The sequence below is a fragment of the Haliotis rufescens genome, unplaced genomic scaffold (assembly GCF_023055435.1).
Source record: "Haliotis rufescens isolate VD_foot unplaced genomic scaffold, xgHalRufe1.0.p SCAF_20, whole genome shotgun sequence".
In the NCBI taxonomy this organism is placed as follows: domain Eukaryota; kingdom Metazoa; phylum Mollusca; class Gastropoda; order Lepetellida; family Haliotidae; genus Haliotis; species Haliotis rufescens.
In genome coordinates, this window is record NW_025963891.1 from 9,090,895 (window position 1) to 9,107,051 (window position 16,157).

Genomic DNA, 16,157 nt, shown 5'->3' on the forward strand with positions numbered 1-16,157 from the left:
TATGGTTATGGTTATGGTGGTAATACTGTATCGTTGGGAACTATGAGCAACTTTTCTCGTACAAATGCCATGCCCTGTCTATCTTTAAGATAATAAAGAATAGGCTCTCCTTCTTTCATAACCAACCGACTAATGTTTTATATCTTAAGGGACCAAATCGGATCGGTTGCACGACGTTGGCCTCCTTTGAGTTCACCGGGCTGGTATAAATATCTTACGCTTACTCTATCCGGAATTTTTTGTTCTTTGCCTGTCCTCGGTGCTGAAGATTTGGAAGTCACATATTTCATTTTAATCGTTTTTGATGGTTTCTTCCCGATTCATCTCGTTACTTCATTATTCAGCGCTGATATGTATCCGGTTAGGGTGGTGCAAATCTCACAAGGAAGACCAACGCCTGCTGGGAGTTGTGACCAAGAAGCCACAAGTTTATTTTCAATACCAATATTCACCCTGTCACATAATTGAACAAATAATAAATAAATAGTTATACACATTAAAACATTGCACTTATCACCGTTATTGATATCATAATTAAAATGCATCCACCACATTATTATATGATGTCTTCAATATTACTTCAACTGCATCAATGCACTTTTATATACAAGACGTATGTTATACATATATACATGAAATAACAATAATAAATAACTAAATTACTATGCCTACAGGATGTGTGGCACTCAGGTGATAGTAGGCCAAATCACTTGTCACTCAGATCCATCTATAAATAACATACACATGTCATTCTAACTGAAAAATATATATCATAAAATAATAAACATATGATCTACGGCCATATTAATTCAATCTAAACCTACTACAAACAATCTCAAATAGAATGTCATAGATAAACCTGCATAAATATACCCTTATCTAATCCTTACTAACACAACATTACCTGTGCTGTAATATGCTCAGACATTTCTCATGGCGAACAATATGGTGGACACAATGAACAAAAGAACTTACCAGCCCAAGTTCAGCTTGGAGCAATCAGGCTGGAAACTTGTACCGTACATGATCTAATAAAATACACCAATTACACTGCCTAAAACCAGTACCATATATATATATAGATAAATTATAAAAATGCCACTGACACAGATACAACAGCTGATAATCGTGTCACCCATTCGGTTGATCTTAATCGTTCCGATTTCATTTCAATCCCATACTGATAGCCAAACAAACGTTCCGCTAATGTCCGGTTAAATCTTTTTACAATAGCTTGACTACGGTGGGCCTCTTTTTCACCACGCCCGATTTCAACATCGTGCTTTGTTAACAGTTTAGTTACTGATCCCATAAACTCGCGACCGGGATCTACTTGAAATAGCTAAAATCATTTTAGTGGTCCGCGTTTATATATGCGACTCAGTGCATTAGCTACTTCTGTTGAATCTTTTGAGGTTAATGGTTCAGCCTCCTTGTAGCGACTAGCCACATCCACTACGGTTAAAGCGTATTTATACGTTTTGCGTCTTACCTTATCATGGGGAAGAAACAAGAGGTCAGCTTGGTGAACTTCATTCGTTGTAAATATATCAAACTTCTTCCTCGGGATATAACGCGGTGCCGGTAAGTATATTTGCCACATCGCTTGTTGCTTCAGTCAATCCTTGGCCACATCTTTAGATACCTTAGCCGCAGTGGCTAATTTTTGTATTGCTCCAATACCTTTCCACTACAGGGGGATTTTTTATGCAAAAATGATGATGCGATTCAACGATCGTCATCATTCGTATTAAAAGAAACATCAATATTAATTAATAATGGATAGAATTTACTATAGCCCACGAGGATATTGGAAAGGTATAGGAGCAATACAAACATTAGCCACTGTAGCTAAGGTATCCTGGTGGGTAAATAAGTGGAGTGAGTGAGTGAGTTGGGTTTAACGCCGCTTTTAACAGTATTACAGTTAAATCACGATGTGTCAGCTTAATGTGGGAGGAATGCTCGAAGTGATGCAGGTCTCAGACGTTTACCACTTTTGTGAAACCCACGAGCACGGGTATGGTGCTGACAAACCTAGAAACATAATCGGGGCGAACCGGAAGTAAATACGTGTAAGGGAATTGACTACATTGTATTTGATGGTAAGTGAATGTAACTAAATTTTGATGAAGGACTTATTCGTGTTCAAATAATAGAGAAATCTTTCCTGAAGACCGCTAAAACACATATAGTTGACACGCTATATCGTTAACCTATACAATATATTCAGAAGTGAGTGCATCTCAAACTTTAATTACTGTAATGCGGTTTAATTCCTACATGTGCACATTTTTTTTTTCACTTTGTGCTGGTAATGAACATACACCACACACTGCCAAAAATAGACACTGACAGTCATCTGACTTACTGCCTGACCTAGAAAGTAACCATGTGATCAAAACTCAATGATGATGTTTAAAATTAACAAAGTGGAAATTTCTCGAAAAGTTCACTTTGAAATATTTGTCATTACTGTAAGTAATATAATCATTAACGCCTAAAGTTGTTTTCACTTTAAAAGTATTAGAACACATTTTTGTTAATTAACAATCACGACATTTTGTGATTCTATTTCAAGTGGCGCCGACAAAACAGTACAACCAGTAATATTCCTAATCATGATAACTGCTGTCACTGGTTGTTTGGCTGACTGGCATATACTAGTAACAGTTGTGCGTGACAGTGAAAAATCTTTTTAATTCTCCATATGAAACAAAAGGAAGCAGAACATAATTACTTTGTTCGTTCACCGAACATACATGAATAATCGCAGGTGTTACATCATCATCATCATCATCATCATCATGATGTGTTAAGTAAATAACTATAGTAACCGGTATTCAGAATGCAAATGATAAACTCTTTAACTGACTCAAGTTTGGAGTTTTGCACATGTGCACTGACAGCCCAGTGTTAATTATTCTAATGAGACACTAATTATATTCAGATGACAGCAACACACAGATATACAACTGAGTACCTGACATAAAATGTAACTGTTGAATACAGAACAAAGGGAAACACTATTGATTAATTTTAGCAATTATCTAAATGTTGGTTATAACTCAGATGTTGAACATACACCAACATCCTGCTCCTGGCCATTTACATTCCATCCCTCTTCTATTCCATATCATTCTGTATTTATCAGATAGTTTAGTTTAAGAGCATAATATCTGTGGGATATAATGTCAAACAGCAACAACCCGGGCACATCTGCCAGGACACAGGTTTTGTTGTTTCGTTTGTATGTGGGGCATGTACAAGAAGTAGTTTGTATGTGGCTTTGCTTTCTATTTTCTCGTATTGTTTTTCTAGAGCTGCTTCTTGCAAAGTTGCTAGCTTCTGGGTGTCTGATGATTCTTCTACAGAAATAGGATTCCAGGAAATTGTCCCCCTACTAGAATAGAATTGTTGTGCAGGTTGTACGCATATATACAACCCTACTTGTTCGGTATCGTCTTCCTCTGGGTTGTTTTCTGCTGTGGATCCAGCAAATTTCTCTTTCGAATCTGTCTACATGGCTTTCTAAAAGTCGTGGCATTTGTCTAGCACTTTTGCGAATTGTTTGTTAGACCAAACAGCAACAACTTCTCCTCCTTCTTTGGGCACAACTACAACTCTGTAGGAGGACCAATTTTTGTTTTGGCTTCGATATCCTTCGATAGCCCAAACAGTTTTTACGTCTGCTATTTCTGCTGTTTTCTTTGTTTTTGGAATTCGAAGTATATCTTCTACCAAGGTTCGTGTATTGTTCGAAATTTGTAAAATATCACGCTCAAAATGTCGAGATAACCACAACGTTCATAGAAATTCCTGCTTTACAAATTAATTTCACGCTTTTTCAAAATGGCTGCTTCAAAATCACGTGACTTTTGATAATGTCCCAAGTCTTTTGATTATACAGAAACATATACAGTCAAGTCCCGTCGGATAAACGAAATGAAGTAGTATCAACGTTCGTGATCGAAACTACACGATAGATATAACGATTCAAACACGTAATAAAAAATATAAAATAAATATTCATATTGTTATGTTACATTAATATATTGTTGGCGGAATATGTTTTCTATCCATGTAACCTCTAAAGTTTAACACAAAACAACTGTTACGGACTGTATGACTTTTTCAAAATACTTTAAAAAGCATAGTCTGGAATGGAAGTCGCAACTTTAAAACTGGTACCTAAAGCTTAAGAAAACTGCTTTCTAGTAGGCTAACGTCGACTTCCTGTTGGTCATTTCATTGGTAGGTCATAGATCGCGAAAGGTTGTTCTGACGTGACCTGTAATGGGATGTCCTCCTCGTGAGCGAGAACTTGTATCCGATTTTAATAAGATTGAGTTAATCTAAGCATGTGATTTGTCCTGTTTTCTTTTTATTTAAAGCATTAATTGTTTATTGTAAAGCAAGTTTATCTCGGCAGCCGTTGTAATATGCAGCTACCAGCCGATTCGTCTCGCATCAAAACATGGGGCTGTGTACTCGTGGGCAGATGACCACAGAGTACACTGATGATTGTGTCGGATTAACTTCACTTTACTTCACTTTATTCTCCAGAGAACCACGCATGGTGGTATTAGAGTACATTTTACATGTCAATCATTATATACAAGTAGTCAAAATGGCGGCGGACTAAACAAAATATTGTAGGTAAACAGTTTCAGATATAATATGCATGTCTATTATCGAAGTTTTGATATAACAGAGAAGATAACATTTATACACTTTGCCAAGTTTCTTAAAACAGTGAAATCTGATGATGTAAACAACCGTCTATGAGATACCATATTGGAAAATTTGGTTAGTTTTGTTGAAATAAATCTTTTTCTATTTTCATCAAAACCTTAAGCAGGACAACGAAATATATAATGAAACTCGTCTGCAATTGAGAGTCACACAATTTACAAGTTCTAAATTCCCTTGGAGTATTATACCAACGCCCTGTCTCAATAGGTAAGCAATGATTGGATGTTCTAAATTTTAATAGTGGGTAGTAAATATATTTGGGCAATAAGATAAAGGCATCAAGTAGTGGTAGGGTCTTAATGTTGTCCCTTGGGACTTACTTCTATTGCATTCCTACATACTTGGTAAAAGAGATCTTTTAGTGTAGTTTCTACTTTAGTAAGCAGCCATGTTCTGTTAAAATTACCTGGGAACATATAAACATTACCTAGCCCACATGAGTAAAGGATATTTTCAACAAACTTAAGCCAAGAATAAGAATGATTATTTTACACACTATCTAAAGACATGAAGTTGTACAGTACCGAGTATAACTTAAGGTGAGACAGGGGCGTGTTGAGTTTATACCAATAACTAATCATTCTTTTAGAAACATGGATGCTGATAGGAAATCTTCCAAATTCACCATATAAGAAATAATTCGGTGTGGACATTCTGAGACCAGAGGCTTATTTTAAAAAGTTGGTATGTTTTTTTCCAAGTATATCTATTTTAACATGTCCCCAAAATTCAGAGCCATATAACATAATGGATAAAATCATTAAATCGAATGCTTTAAACACGCAGTCAAGTGGTAAATCATTGTTACTTGCCATTTCAATAACAAAAAACATACATTTCTTAGCTTGTGTGGCTAGAACACTTATACCAAATGTAAATTTTCTATTTTTGTGAAAGATAAAACCTAGATATTTATAATTATAAACTATTTCAATTTCTTCTTTGTCATAGTAAAATGATGGCTTATTTACTTTACACTTATCACTTCCAAAAATAACAATTTTAGTTTTGTCACTATTTACAGTTAGTTTTCATTTCTGACAATTAACATGAAAATAATCCAGGGACCTCTGCAGGGCTGACGCTGAAGTAGCAAATAGCACTGTATCGTCTGCATATTACAGAACTAGTAGTTGTAGACAAACTAAATTCAAATCATGTTTGCAGGATATATCAACACCATTACAATCAATGTTTTTAGTCTGGATTCTAAATCATTTATAAAGATCGACAACAATAACGGAGAAAGGTTTTCTCACTGTCGGACCCCCGAAAAACTTGGGAAAAACGCAGATTTTTCATGATTAAACTCGACACAGGATTTTATATTGGAATACATTTTTTGTACTAATGTAAAGAATTTTCCTTGGATACCATAAGTTAACATTTTTTACCAAAGACCAACTCTCCAAAAGTTGTCAAAAGCTTTAGAAAAGTCAATGAATGCACAGTACAATTTCTGTTTGTTGTGTTTTAGGAATTCTATAACTGAATTAAGAACAAACATGTTATCAACTGTTGAGTAACCTTTACGAAAACCGGCTTGGCAAGGGGATAATAAAGAATTAATGTTTATAAATCTGGATAATCTACAGTTAAGTATACTTGTAAAAAGTTTTCCCAGACAGCTCAAAATTGTAATGGGTCAATATGAACTAGGATCACACGAGTCACCTTTACCTTCATAGATAGGTTTAATGACCCCAATTAACCATGAGTCGGGAACTTCACCTGTGTCAAGTACGACATTAAAAAGTTTCTCTAAAAATGGGAGAAATAAATCTATTGAGTCAATTATATATTCGTTTTCTACAAAGTCTTCACCTGATGCTTTATTTCTTTTCCGTTTTGATACTAATTCACTAATTTCTTGTTGTGGTATGGCAACATTAAGAACTGAGCAATCTAAGGGTACATGTGTATTATTAATATCTTCAGGAACTATATCATCATACTCTTGTGCGTTTATATTCTTAAAGTATTCATATAGTTCTTTAACACTGGGGGATGAGTGATTATGCGCAGGCTTACATTTACGCAGTAATTTCCAGTAGTCCCTTTGGTTCTTCTTCTGCCAATCTCTAATTTCAACGGCTAATTTACATTTATATCGTTTCATATATTTGTTCATACATTTATTATACTCCTTAGGTGCATGACTAAAACAGATATGGTTGTCTTGATTCCTATGTCTTCGATATTTTCTCCTAGCTTTATGGTAGTGTCTTCAGAGTACATTCTTTTCCGAACCAAGGTTTGTTAACTTTATGTTTCTTATTGCCAGTATAAATATATGAGGGGGAAGAGCGTATGCCAAATGTATTTATTGCTGCATTTGTAAGAATATCAGAGAAGATAACAGTTGCATTATTAATTTATTCATTTGCCTTCGTAGTGTCATCAACCACTTTATCTAATAATGTGCTTACATCTTGTATCTGCATAACATCAATATTGTTCCTGTATTGGTTTGTTTTTGATGAGTCATATCTTTTGGGTTTTGTAGAAATTGTTACAGGTTTACTGGTAGATGATTTAGGTACATTACCATACATTCTGTTATTCATACTTGATAACGAAAGTGCTATAGGACAATGTACATCTTAGTATAGTGGAGAACAATCAACAATGTTAAAGCTCTTAAAATATGACAGGCACCTGTTGGAACATATGACATAGTCAACAGTACTTGTATCCTTACAGGTAACCTTTCCGGATTTTGCCTCTTTGTCCATTCTTCCATTACAAATAAACATATAACTTTTTTTACAGATGTCAATCAATTTGTAACCGTAATTATTAATTTTGTTACTATTGTACGAGTATCGCTGACGTGGAAGTCCGAGTTTATCTAGAACAGATTCAGGATCAAAGTCATCTGACATTTCATCAGAATCAATATCTAATTCCTCTAACAAATGTTTATCTAAACAGGCATATTCACACAGTGTTCCAGTACGAGCATTAAATTCTCCTTTAAGGATGACGGCTTCAGTGTGAGAGTACATATATAATCGTGCTTGTTCTAACTGATCAAACATGTCTGTAGTGGCGTACTTAGAACCTTAAGGGGCACTCGTGAAGAGCAACCTCCTCGTGGTGAGTGCTGGGTAACGCTAATCGCTCTTCCCCCGTGTGGAACCGGGGTAGAATATTTCCACAGCACCCCATTGCTGGTCGTAAGAGGCGACCAAAGTGGGCAGCCCGTTTGCCGTGGGTTGCGCCCCTGTGTCGGTGGAGGACGGGATTCTGGTGGTTGAGGGCACTGGAGCCAGGAACAGGTGTTCCTTTTGCCCAACACACCACTTTGACCCTTACTTCACCTAGACGGGTGGTAGAATGGGCCCGGTTCTATCAATCGGCTGGTCATGTCATGCCCTGGCATGGTAAATACATAGTATTGTATTACTTATACAAAGTACTTTTGAATATTGCTCATTATAACTGTATGGCTGTAACTTTGCCTAGAGTCCAATGCCTGTAGGCGGTGGCTCATGGGCCAATCTGGCATTATTGACCTCCGGGTTCTATTTGTCTTGAGATAATTGTCAAGGGCCGAACCAGCCTGACTTTTCTTCTGTTTGACATATATAGCTACCTGTGTCCTTCTTGCTGGAGTATAGCATCCCCGTAACCCTGGTGTTTGTAGTCGGCTTCCACTACAATATCGTCCTTGTTGACACTCCATGGTGGGTGGGGAGCCGGGATGTTGAATCACTTTTCTATATCATGGCTACTCAACAATACACTGGTTCTCGAACGAAAAATAAGAGACGACATTTAGACACAGACACAATTTCATCCTCTGATGATGAGTGTACGTCACAACTTAATGTTGACTCCTGGCCCCGCTTTCTGGTGGTCGATGGTGTTGATGGAGCTCCTCTTAAGATCAACCCTTTCATTGTGTCGAAAGCTCTTGAAGGAATTTGTGGAGATGTAAAGAACGTGACTCGCCTCCGGAACGGGTCATTGCTTGTTGAATGTTCTAAACGTCAACAGTCCATAAATCTGCTTAATGCACACCATTTCGGAAATGTAGAAATTGCTGTCTCTATTCACAAATATTTGAATTCATGTAGAGGTATCATCCGTGATCGTGCCAGATGTCTTTCTGACATGTCAGAAGAGGAAATTACGGTTGAACTTAAATCTCAAGGAGTCACGTCTGTGAAAAGATTCACAAGGAAAGATAATGACAGGATTGTACCAACAACCACTTATCTTCTCACTTTTGCCTGTCCAAAAGTACCTACTTCAATTAAAGCCGGTTATTTCAACATCGGAGTGGATGTGTATATTCCAAATCCGCTCCGTTGTTTCAAGTGCCAGAAATTTGGCCATGGGGCCAAATCCTGTGACAAGTCCCCCGTTTGCTCCCGATGCAGTAAAAGTCATGATAGTGCTGATTGCACAGATGTTATCCATTGTGCAAACTGCAGTGGTGAGCACTTATCTTCTTCCAAATCCTGTCCATTCTATCTGAAACAATCTCAGCTTCTCAAAATTAAATACACTAATAACGTTTCCTTTTCCGACGCTATGAAACTCTTGGCTCAACAAACTCCGAACACACCTTCCTCCTTGTCGTATTCTGCTGCAGTTGCTACTTCCACTCGCAAAGTTGACTGTGCATGTCAGACAGACATCAGCTGGGTCTCTGACAAGCAGTCAGTCTTACCTCCAGTTCCTCGATACAGCAATGACTCTTCTTCGTCTGCATCTCAGACTGAGCTTCAGTCTGAGTCTGTGCCTGTGTCTGAGGCTGTACCTGTACCTTTGGCAGTACCTGTGACTGTTCCTAAACCTGAGACAGTGAGAGAAGTACCTAACACTAAACATCTCACGAACAAGGAAAAGAAACAATTGAAAAAGAAAGAATTAAGGGCCCTCAAACAAGTAGAGGTGCCATCTCCTTTGATCATCCCTGTAGAGGTTCATAACACTTTTGAACCTCTAGCTATGGAGGTCACTCCTTCGCTGGCATTACAGCGTAGAGGACCTTCCCCCAGATCACGATCTCCAATTGAACCCCCATGAGCTGCTCTGCTCCCTTAATACAATGGAATTGCCGAGGACTTCGGAACAATTTAAATGACCTTCAGCTTTTAATTCAAGATTTAAAACCATCTGCATTTTGTTTACAAGAAACTTTCCTTAACATTACTGACAAATTTGATTTAAGACAGTATGATTCCTACCATTGCTTTTCCCCTCCGGGGGATAGAGCAACTGGGGGATCTTCTGTTATTGTGAGGCAGGGCATCATCCACAGTCCTGTACCTCTCAATACCCCTCTTCAGGCTGTTGCGGTACGTGTAACATTAAATGTTGTTTTTACATTATGTTCTTTGTATGTACCACCATCGTACTCTCTTCGACAGTCTGATCTTCAGGCACTATATGACCAGCTCCCTAAGCCGTGTGCTATCATGGGTGATCTGAATGGTCATAACCCACTTTGGGGTAGTAATGTCACTAATAATAAGGGAAAGGTACTTGAGGATTTTCTCTTAAATAATGATTTATGCATATTTAATGATGGTACTCACACATATCTCCATCCTGCAACTGGCACTTACTCTTGTTTAGACCTGTCAGTTGTAGATTCTGATTTACTTAATGAATTTGAATGGTCAGTCCACGATGACCTCTGTGGAAGTGACCATTTTCCTACTATTTTACAATCTGTGACACCTTCTGATGTTTCTCCGTCATCGCGATGGAATTTTACTAAGGCAAACTGGGCATTATATGAAGTCCTTTGCACTAATCATCTTAAACCTGATGGTTTTCTCGATGTTTCCGACCCTATAAAACTGTTTTCTGATAAACTAAATCAAATAGCTGATAAATGTATTCCGAAGTCCTCTTCAAATCCTCACATACGTAAACCATGGTTCAGCAATGATTGCAAACTAGCTAGGAAGGCAAGGAAAAAAGCTGAACAATATTTCCGTCGCCATCCTATGGTCCACAATTTAAATAAATTTAAAATATTAAACGCTAAGGCACGGCGTACTTTTAAACAAAATAAGCGTCAGTCTTGGCAAAATTATGTCTCCAAGATAAATTCACGTACGCCGATATCTAAGGTATGGAACATGATTAAGAAAATTAAAGGTAAGGGTTCTAAATTAGGTGTTCACCACCTTAAAAATGGGAATGACTTATTAACCGATACTTCAGATATTGCTAATAAACTTGGTGAAACTCTGGCTCAACATTCTTCCTCCTCGAACTATGCCCCTCAATTCCAAAAATATCAAAAGCAGCAAGAAAAGAAACCTATAAATTTTAATTCAGATAATGGCGAGGATTACAATGAAATCTTTTCCATTCATGAACTCAATACTGCCCTTGTGCAAGCTCATGACACTGCTTCAGGGTCTGATAATATACATTATCAACTCTTAAAACATTTACCGCAATCCTGTTTAGAAACCCTCTTGATGATCTTTGATAAAATCTGGACGTCAGGAGAATTTCCTTCTTCATGGCGTGATGCTATAGTAATTCCCATACCTAAACCTGGTCGTGATCATACTGATCCTTCCAATTATCGATCAATTTCATTGACTAGTTGCGTTTGCAAAACCATGGAACGCATGGTCAATAACAGATTAACCTGGTATTTGGAATCAAATGACTTAATCACAAATATCGAATGTGGATTCCGTAAAAATCGCAGTACCATTGACCACTTAGTTCGACTGGAGTCATTCGTTAAGAATGCCATTGTAAATAAGCAACATGCAGTGTCTATCTTTTTCGATCTAGAAAAAGCATACGACACTACATGGAAGCACGGTATTTTAAAAGACTTACATGACTTTGGATTGCGAGGCCGTTTGCCTCAATTTATATCCAAGTTTTTATCTGACAGACAATTTCAAGTCCGCGTGGGTACTACCCTGTCTGATCATTATAATCAGGATCAGGGTGTCCCACAAGGCAGTATTTTGTCTGTCACATTGTTCAGCATTAAAATAAATTGCCCATCTAAGGTTTTAAATGACTCCATTGATGGATCTTTATTCGTGGATGACTTTAACATATCATGTCGTGGTAAAAACATGCATACTATCGAAAGACAATTACAATTATGTCTCAATAAGATAGGTAGATGGTGTTTAGAAAATGGTTTTAAATTTTCGAAATCCAAAACAAACTGTTTACACTTTTGTAGGAAATACAAACATCATAAAGACCCTGAGTTAGTTTTAGATAGCACACCCATTAAAGTTGTAAAAGAGGCTAAATTCCTGGGTATTATTTTTGACCACCATTTAACCTTTTTACCACATATAAAATATTTGAAAAATAAATGCCTGAAGGCCCTTGACCTACTGAAAGTTGTTTCAAATTCCAAGTGGGGAGGGGATCAGAAAACCCTACTCCAATTATACAGAGCACTAATTCGCTCTAAACTGGATTATGGCTCCATCATCTATGGTGGAGCCTGCAAAAGCAACCTTAAACTTTTGGATACTATCCATCATCCAGACTATGTCTTGGATCTTTCCGAACTTCTCCTATTCACAGTCTGTACGTTGAAGCTGATGAGCCATCTCTTAAACAACGCCGCATTAAGTTATCCTTACAGTATGTCTCTAAATTACGCTCTAATAATTCGAATCCAGCATATGACTGTGTTTTTCACCCCCTTTATGAAAATCTCTATAAAAACAAATCATCGGTTCTCCCCCCACTTGGAATAAGACTTCAATCTGATATTTCAGCTGCTCAAATTAATCTTGAAGATATAGCCCCCACGCAGCTTTTGTCTTCTCCACCTTGGCAGTTGGTAAAGCCAGAGGTGGATCTGACATTTACTAAATTAAAGAAATCGGAAACAAATCCACTTATTTATCAACAAAAATACAATGAATTAAGAAACACATATAATACTTACAAATCTATATTTACTGATGGATCCAAGGATAGTGGCGCTGTTGCCAGCGCCACTGTCATTGGATCTAGGACTCTCTCCTCCAGATTACCCGATAATAGTTCTATTTTCACAGCAGAGGCCAATGCCATTTTAACAGCTTTACAATATATCAGTAAACAGTCAAAATATAAGAAATTTATCATATTTTCCGATTCTCTTTCTTGCCTGCAGGCTATCCATAACGTATCCTGTCAACATCCACTTTTAATCAAAATTATTGAATTATTTAATGAACTTGCTACTGGCCAATACGACATCGTCTTTTGTTGGTTGCCCAGTCATGTGGGCATCAAAGGCAACTCAATGGCTGATGCTGCTGCTAAAGCAGCACTCAACAAATCTGTGACACCACTTCTTATCCCATACACTGATTTTAAACCTGTAATCAGATCTTATATTTGTGATCTTATGCAAAAGAAGTGGGACTCCCAAGTCGGTATCAATAAATTACATGTAATTAAACCAAATATTGGTTACACCTACTTGGGCTGTCAGTCCAGATTTGAAGAGGTCATTATGCGACGATGTCGTATTGGCCATAGCAGGTATACACACGAATATATTTTAAAAAGCGAGGATCCTCCATTTTGTATCCCTTGTGATGAGAGAATCACGGTCAAGCATGTTCTGCTTGACTGTATTGATTTTTCCATCACAAGGGATAAATATTTCAGTGCAACTTCAATAATGGATCTTTTTAATAATGTTTCGTCTCATTTAATAATTAACTTTTTAAAAGAAATTGAACTGATAAATAAATTTTGATGTACATAATTGTTTCTTAATTTGATAGTGTCTAATTGTGAACTGAGATTGTTAATGGCTGTGCCCTTGACGGGGGTTAAAGTACTGTAAAATTATTGTCCCCCTGAGAGGGCATAGTAAGTCCATATCATTCGACGTCTGTTATTCCTATCATAGTTTTAATCGTAGAATATATGTTCTTTTAAATACAGCTACATTCCCTAATCGTCGCCAACAACTGAAGGGATGATGTAAATCCTGCTGGGGTCAATGCAGGTAGCAAAGGTACTGTAAGTCCCCATGGTCCCCAGTATGGTGATCTACCTTCAGTTGCTGGCGATCTATAGCCCATTTTATAATGTATTGTCCTGTCTAGTGATGTATTTTTATGGTTCCCTGCTAGTTTTACATACTAATCTGTGATAAGTCTAGTTATTTTACTGTCCCTTGTCGACAGGTTTTTATGGTTTACATGTATTTATTATATATAACTTTTGAAAGTCACGATATGGCTGAAATATTGCCGATGTGACTTAAAATCTTAACTCACTCACTCACTCACTAGAACCTTAAGGTGGAAGGTACACAATACCAATTAAAAGGTCATCTTTGCTATTGAAAGCTAACTTAGAGAGTTTAAAACATAGTATGTAATCCGATTCAAAATCTAATAAAGTGACATATGTAGAGAAACAAAGTTTAACTGCAAGGCCTATACCTCCCGAACGCCTGTCACCCAGGCCCCTGTGTTTCAAAAACAGTTTACAGCCATCAATTTCAATATCATCGAGTGTATCTGTTTTGGTTTCTTGAAGAGCAACAAAGTTAAAACTATTTACAAGATCCAAAAACTCTGGATAATTAAGTCGTTTTCTCAGACCGCACACATTTATGTTAATAGCACTAATTTGTCCAAGTTTATTAACAAATAATTCTGAATTGTAATTTTCCACTGAGCAACTTTCACTAAGAGGGACAGTTTGTGCACAAGCTGGACTAGACTCTCGATCATGTAAACCATGTGAGCCACGTGGTAGTTCAAGTGCATTTTATAGCAATTGGGTATTTACTGTCGAGTTCACCCTGGTTGTTTTTACAAGAAATATGGCGGCTAAAAACATTGGATGAAACATGTTCATAACATACCTGTTTATCTAGAGTTCCGTTTGGTTCAAGTGCCACATGGTGTGAGCTCGCTGCGTCCTGGCACAAGTCATTCCCGCCTTGCCATCCCTACACTTCCGGCCTAGTTGCCAGTTTAGCACGTGCAAACAACCGTTTTGTATTTGGAGGAGTATGATAGGGGGGAAGCACCGACGGGTTTTGTAATTTTTCATCTACATAAAGTGTGTCAACAAACATGGACGCGCGTTCACCTTGACTCCTTGCAGAACGGAACAAAAGTATTAGGACCTTTCGACGATAGGTACTAATCTCTTCTGGGAACTGCTAAACAATAACGTACGGCTTGTTTTTTAACTTGTACCCAGAGCGTTTGACAGCATCCCTCTCGCGGGTGTATATGAATTTAGCAATAATTGGACGAGGTCTGGTAGGATTTCCCTGGTTTGGGGCACGCTTTCAGCCTATTCTGTGTACTCCCATAAATTTCATATTCTTGCTGTCGAGACCAAGCTCTTCTTGTATAAACTTGCGTACAAGAGATTCACAATTGTCCCCCGAACCACCAGGGGGAGTACCTGGTTCACCCTCTGGGGCCTCTGGGATATTTGTAAATATAAGGTTATCTCTCATGGAGCGTGTCCGTTGATCGATCCGTGCTTCTCTCAGTCTGATCTGTTCTGTTTTCATGTCGTCTAACTTGCCAAGATCCTCTTTAACCCGTTTGACAGTCGATTCCATTTCAACCCTCGAAGTTTTCCACGATTCAAAAGTATCACTAATAAAATTGCAGGTGCAACTTGGAAAAAGCACTAAAAACCTTTTTACAGGAGTAAAAACCTACATTTAAAGGGCAGTGAGTTTCCGTCACAGATATTTACAAAATTGAACATGCCGTTCTCATGGATACATAAAAAGGAAGATTAAAAAGTATAAAAATTGTTTGAAAACTCAAAACTTAAACTAAGATTGGCCCATGTGCAGGCCCATGGGCGAGAATATTTTCCTTTGCTCAAAACTCATGGTTTCTTTGGCAAATATATACATCTTTGTCTACAAGCATAGTGACACATGATTCATCTCATTTTAACTTAGTTCAACTAATTTGTGGCGTTATTAAATACATTAAGTATGTTCTTTCCGTAAGCATGTGGGAGCACGGGTGGCCCAGTCGTCTAAGGCGCCGCAATTCGCTGTGCAAAGTTGCGTCATTTTAGCACGCCAGAAACCAATGATTGTGGGTTCGAATCCCGGTTCACCCCAGTTATGTTTCTAGGTTTGTCATCACAATACCCGTGCTCGTGGGTTTCTCCGAAGTGATAAACGTTTGAGACCTGCATCACTTCGGGCTTTCCTCCCACATTAAGCTGACACGCTGTGATATAACTGGTATACTGTAAATAGCGGCGTTAAACCCACCTCACTCACTCACTCTGTTAACATTTGTATATTCCGCATTAATGCAAATGTTCACGACGTTGCACATGAAAGGAAGATACGATAGTGTACTTGACACTTGGCATTCTGACTAAGACGCTGTTCCAAGGCAACGAGAGTCAATAGTACGGCCATGCCGGTGAAT

General features: G+C 37.8%; 2 protein-coding genes across 3 annotated transcripts in view; one reads left to right on the forward strand and one right to left on the reverse strand.

Moving 5' to 3' along the window:
- The window catches only part of LOC124131012 (loganic acid O-methyltransferase-like), a 47,826-nt gene that overhangs the window by 16,118 nt on the left and 15,551 nt on the right, over window positions 1-16,157 (reverse strand). The window lies entirely within an intron of this gene.
- Window positions 8,485-9,795, forward strand: LOC125382710. Its single transcript, XM_048401004.1, has one exon. It carries the CDS (start codon window positions 8,485-8,487, stop codon window positions 9,793-9,795), a length of 1,311 nt encoding a protein of 436 aa, XP_048256961.1.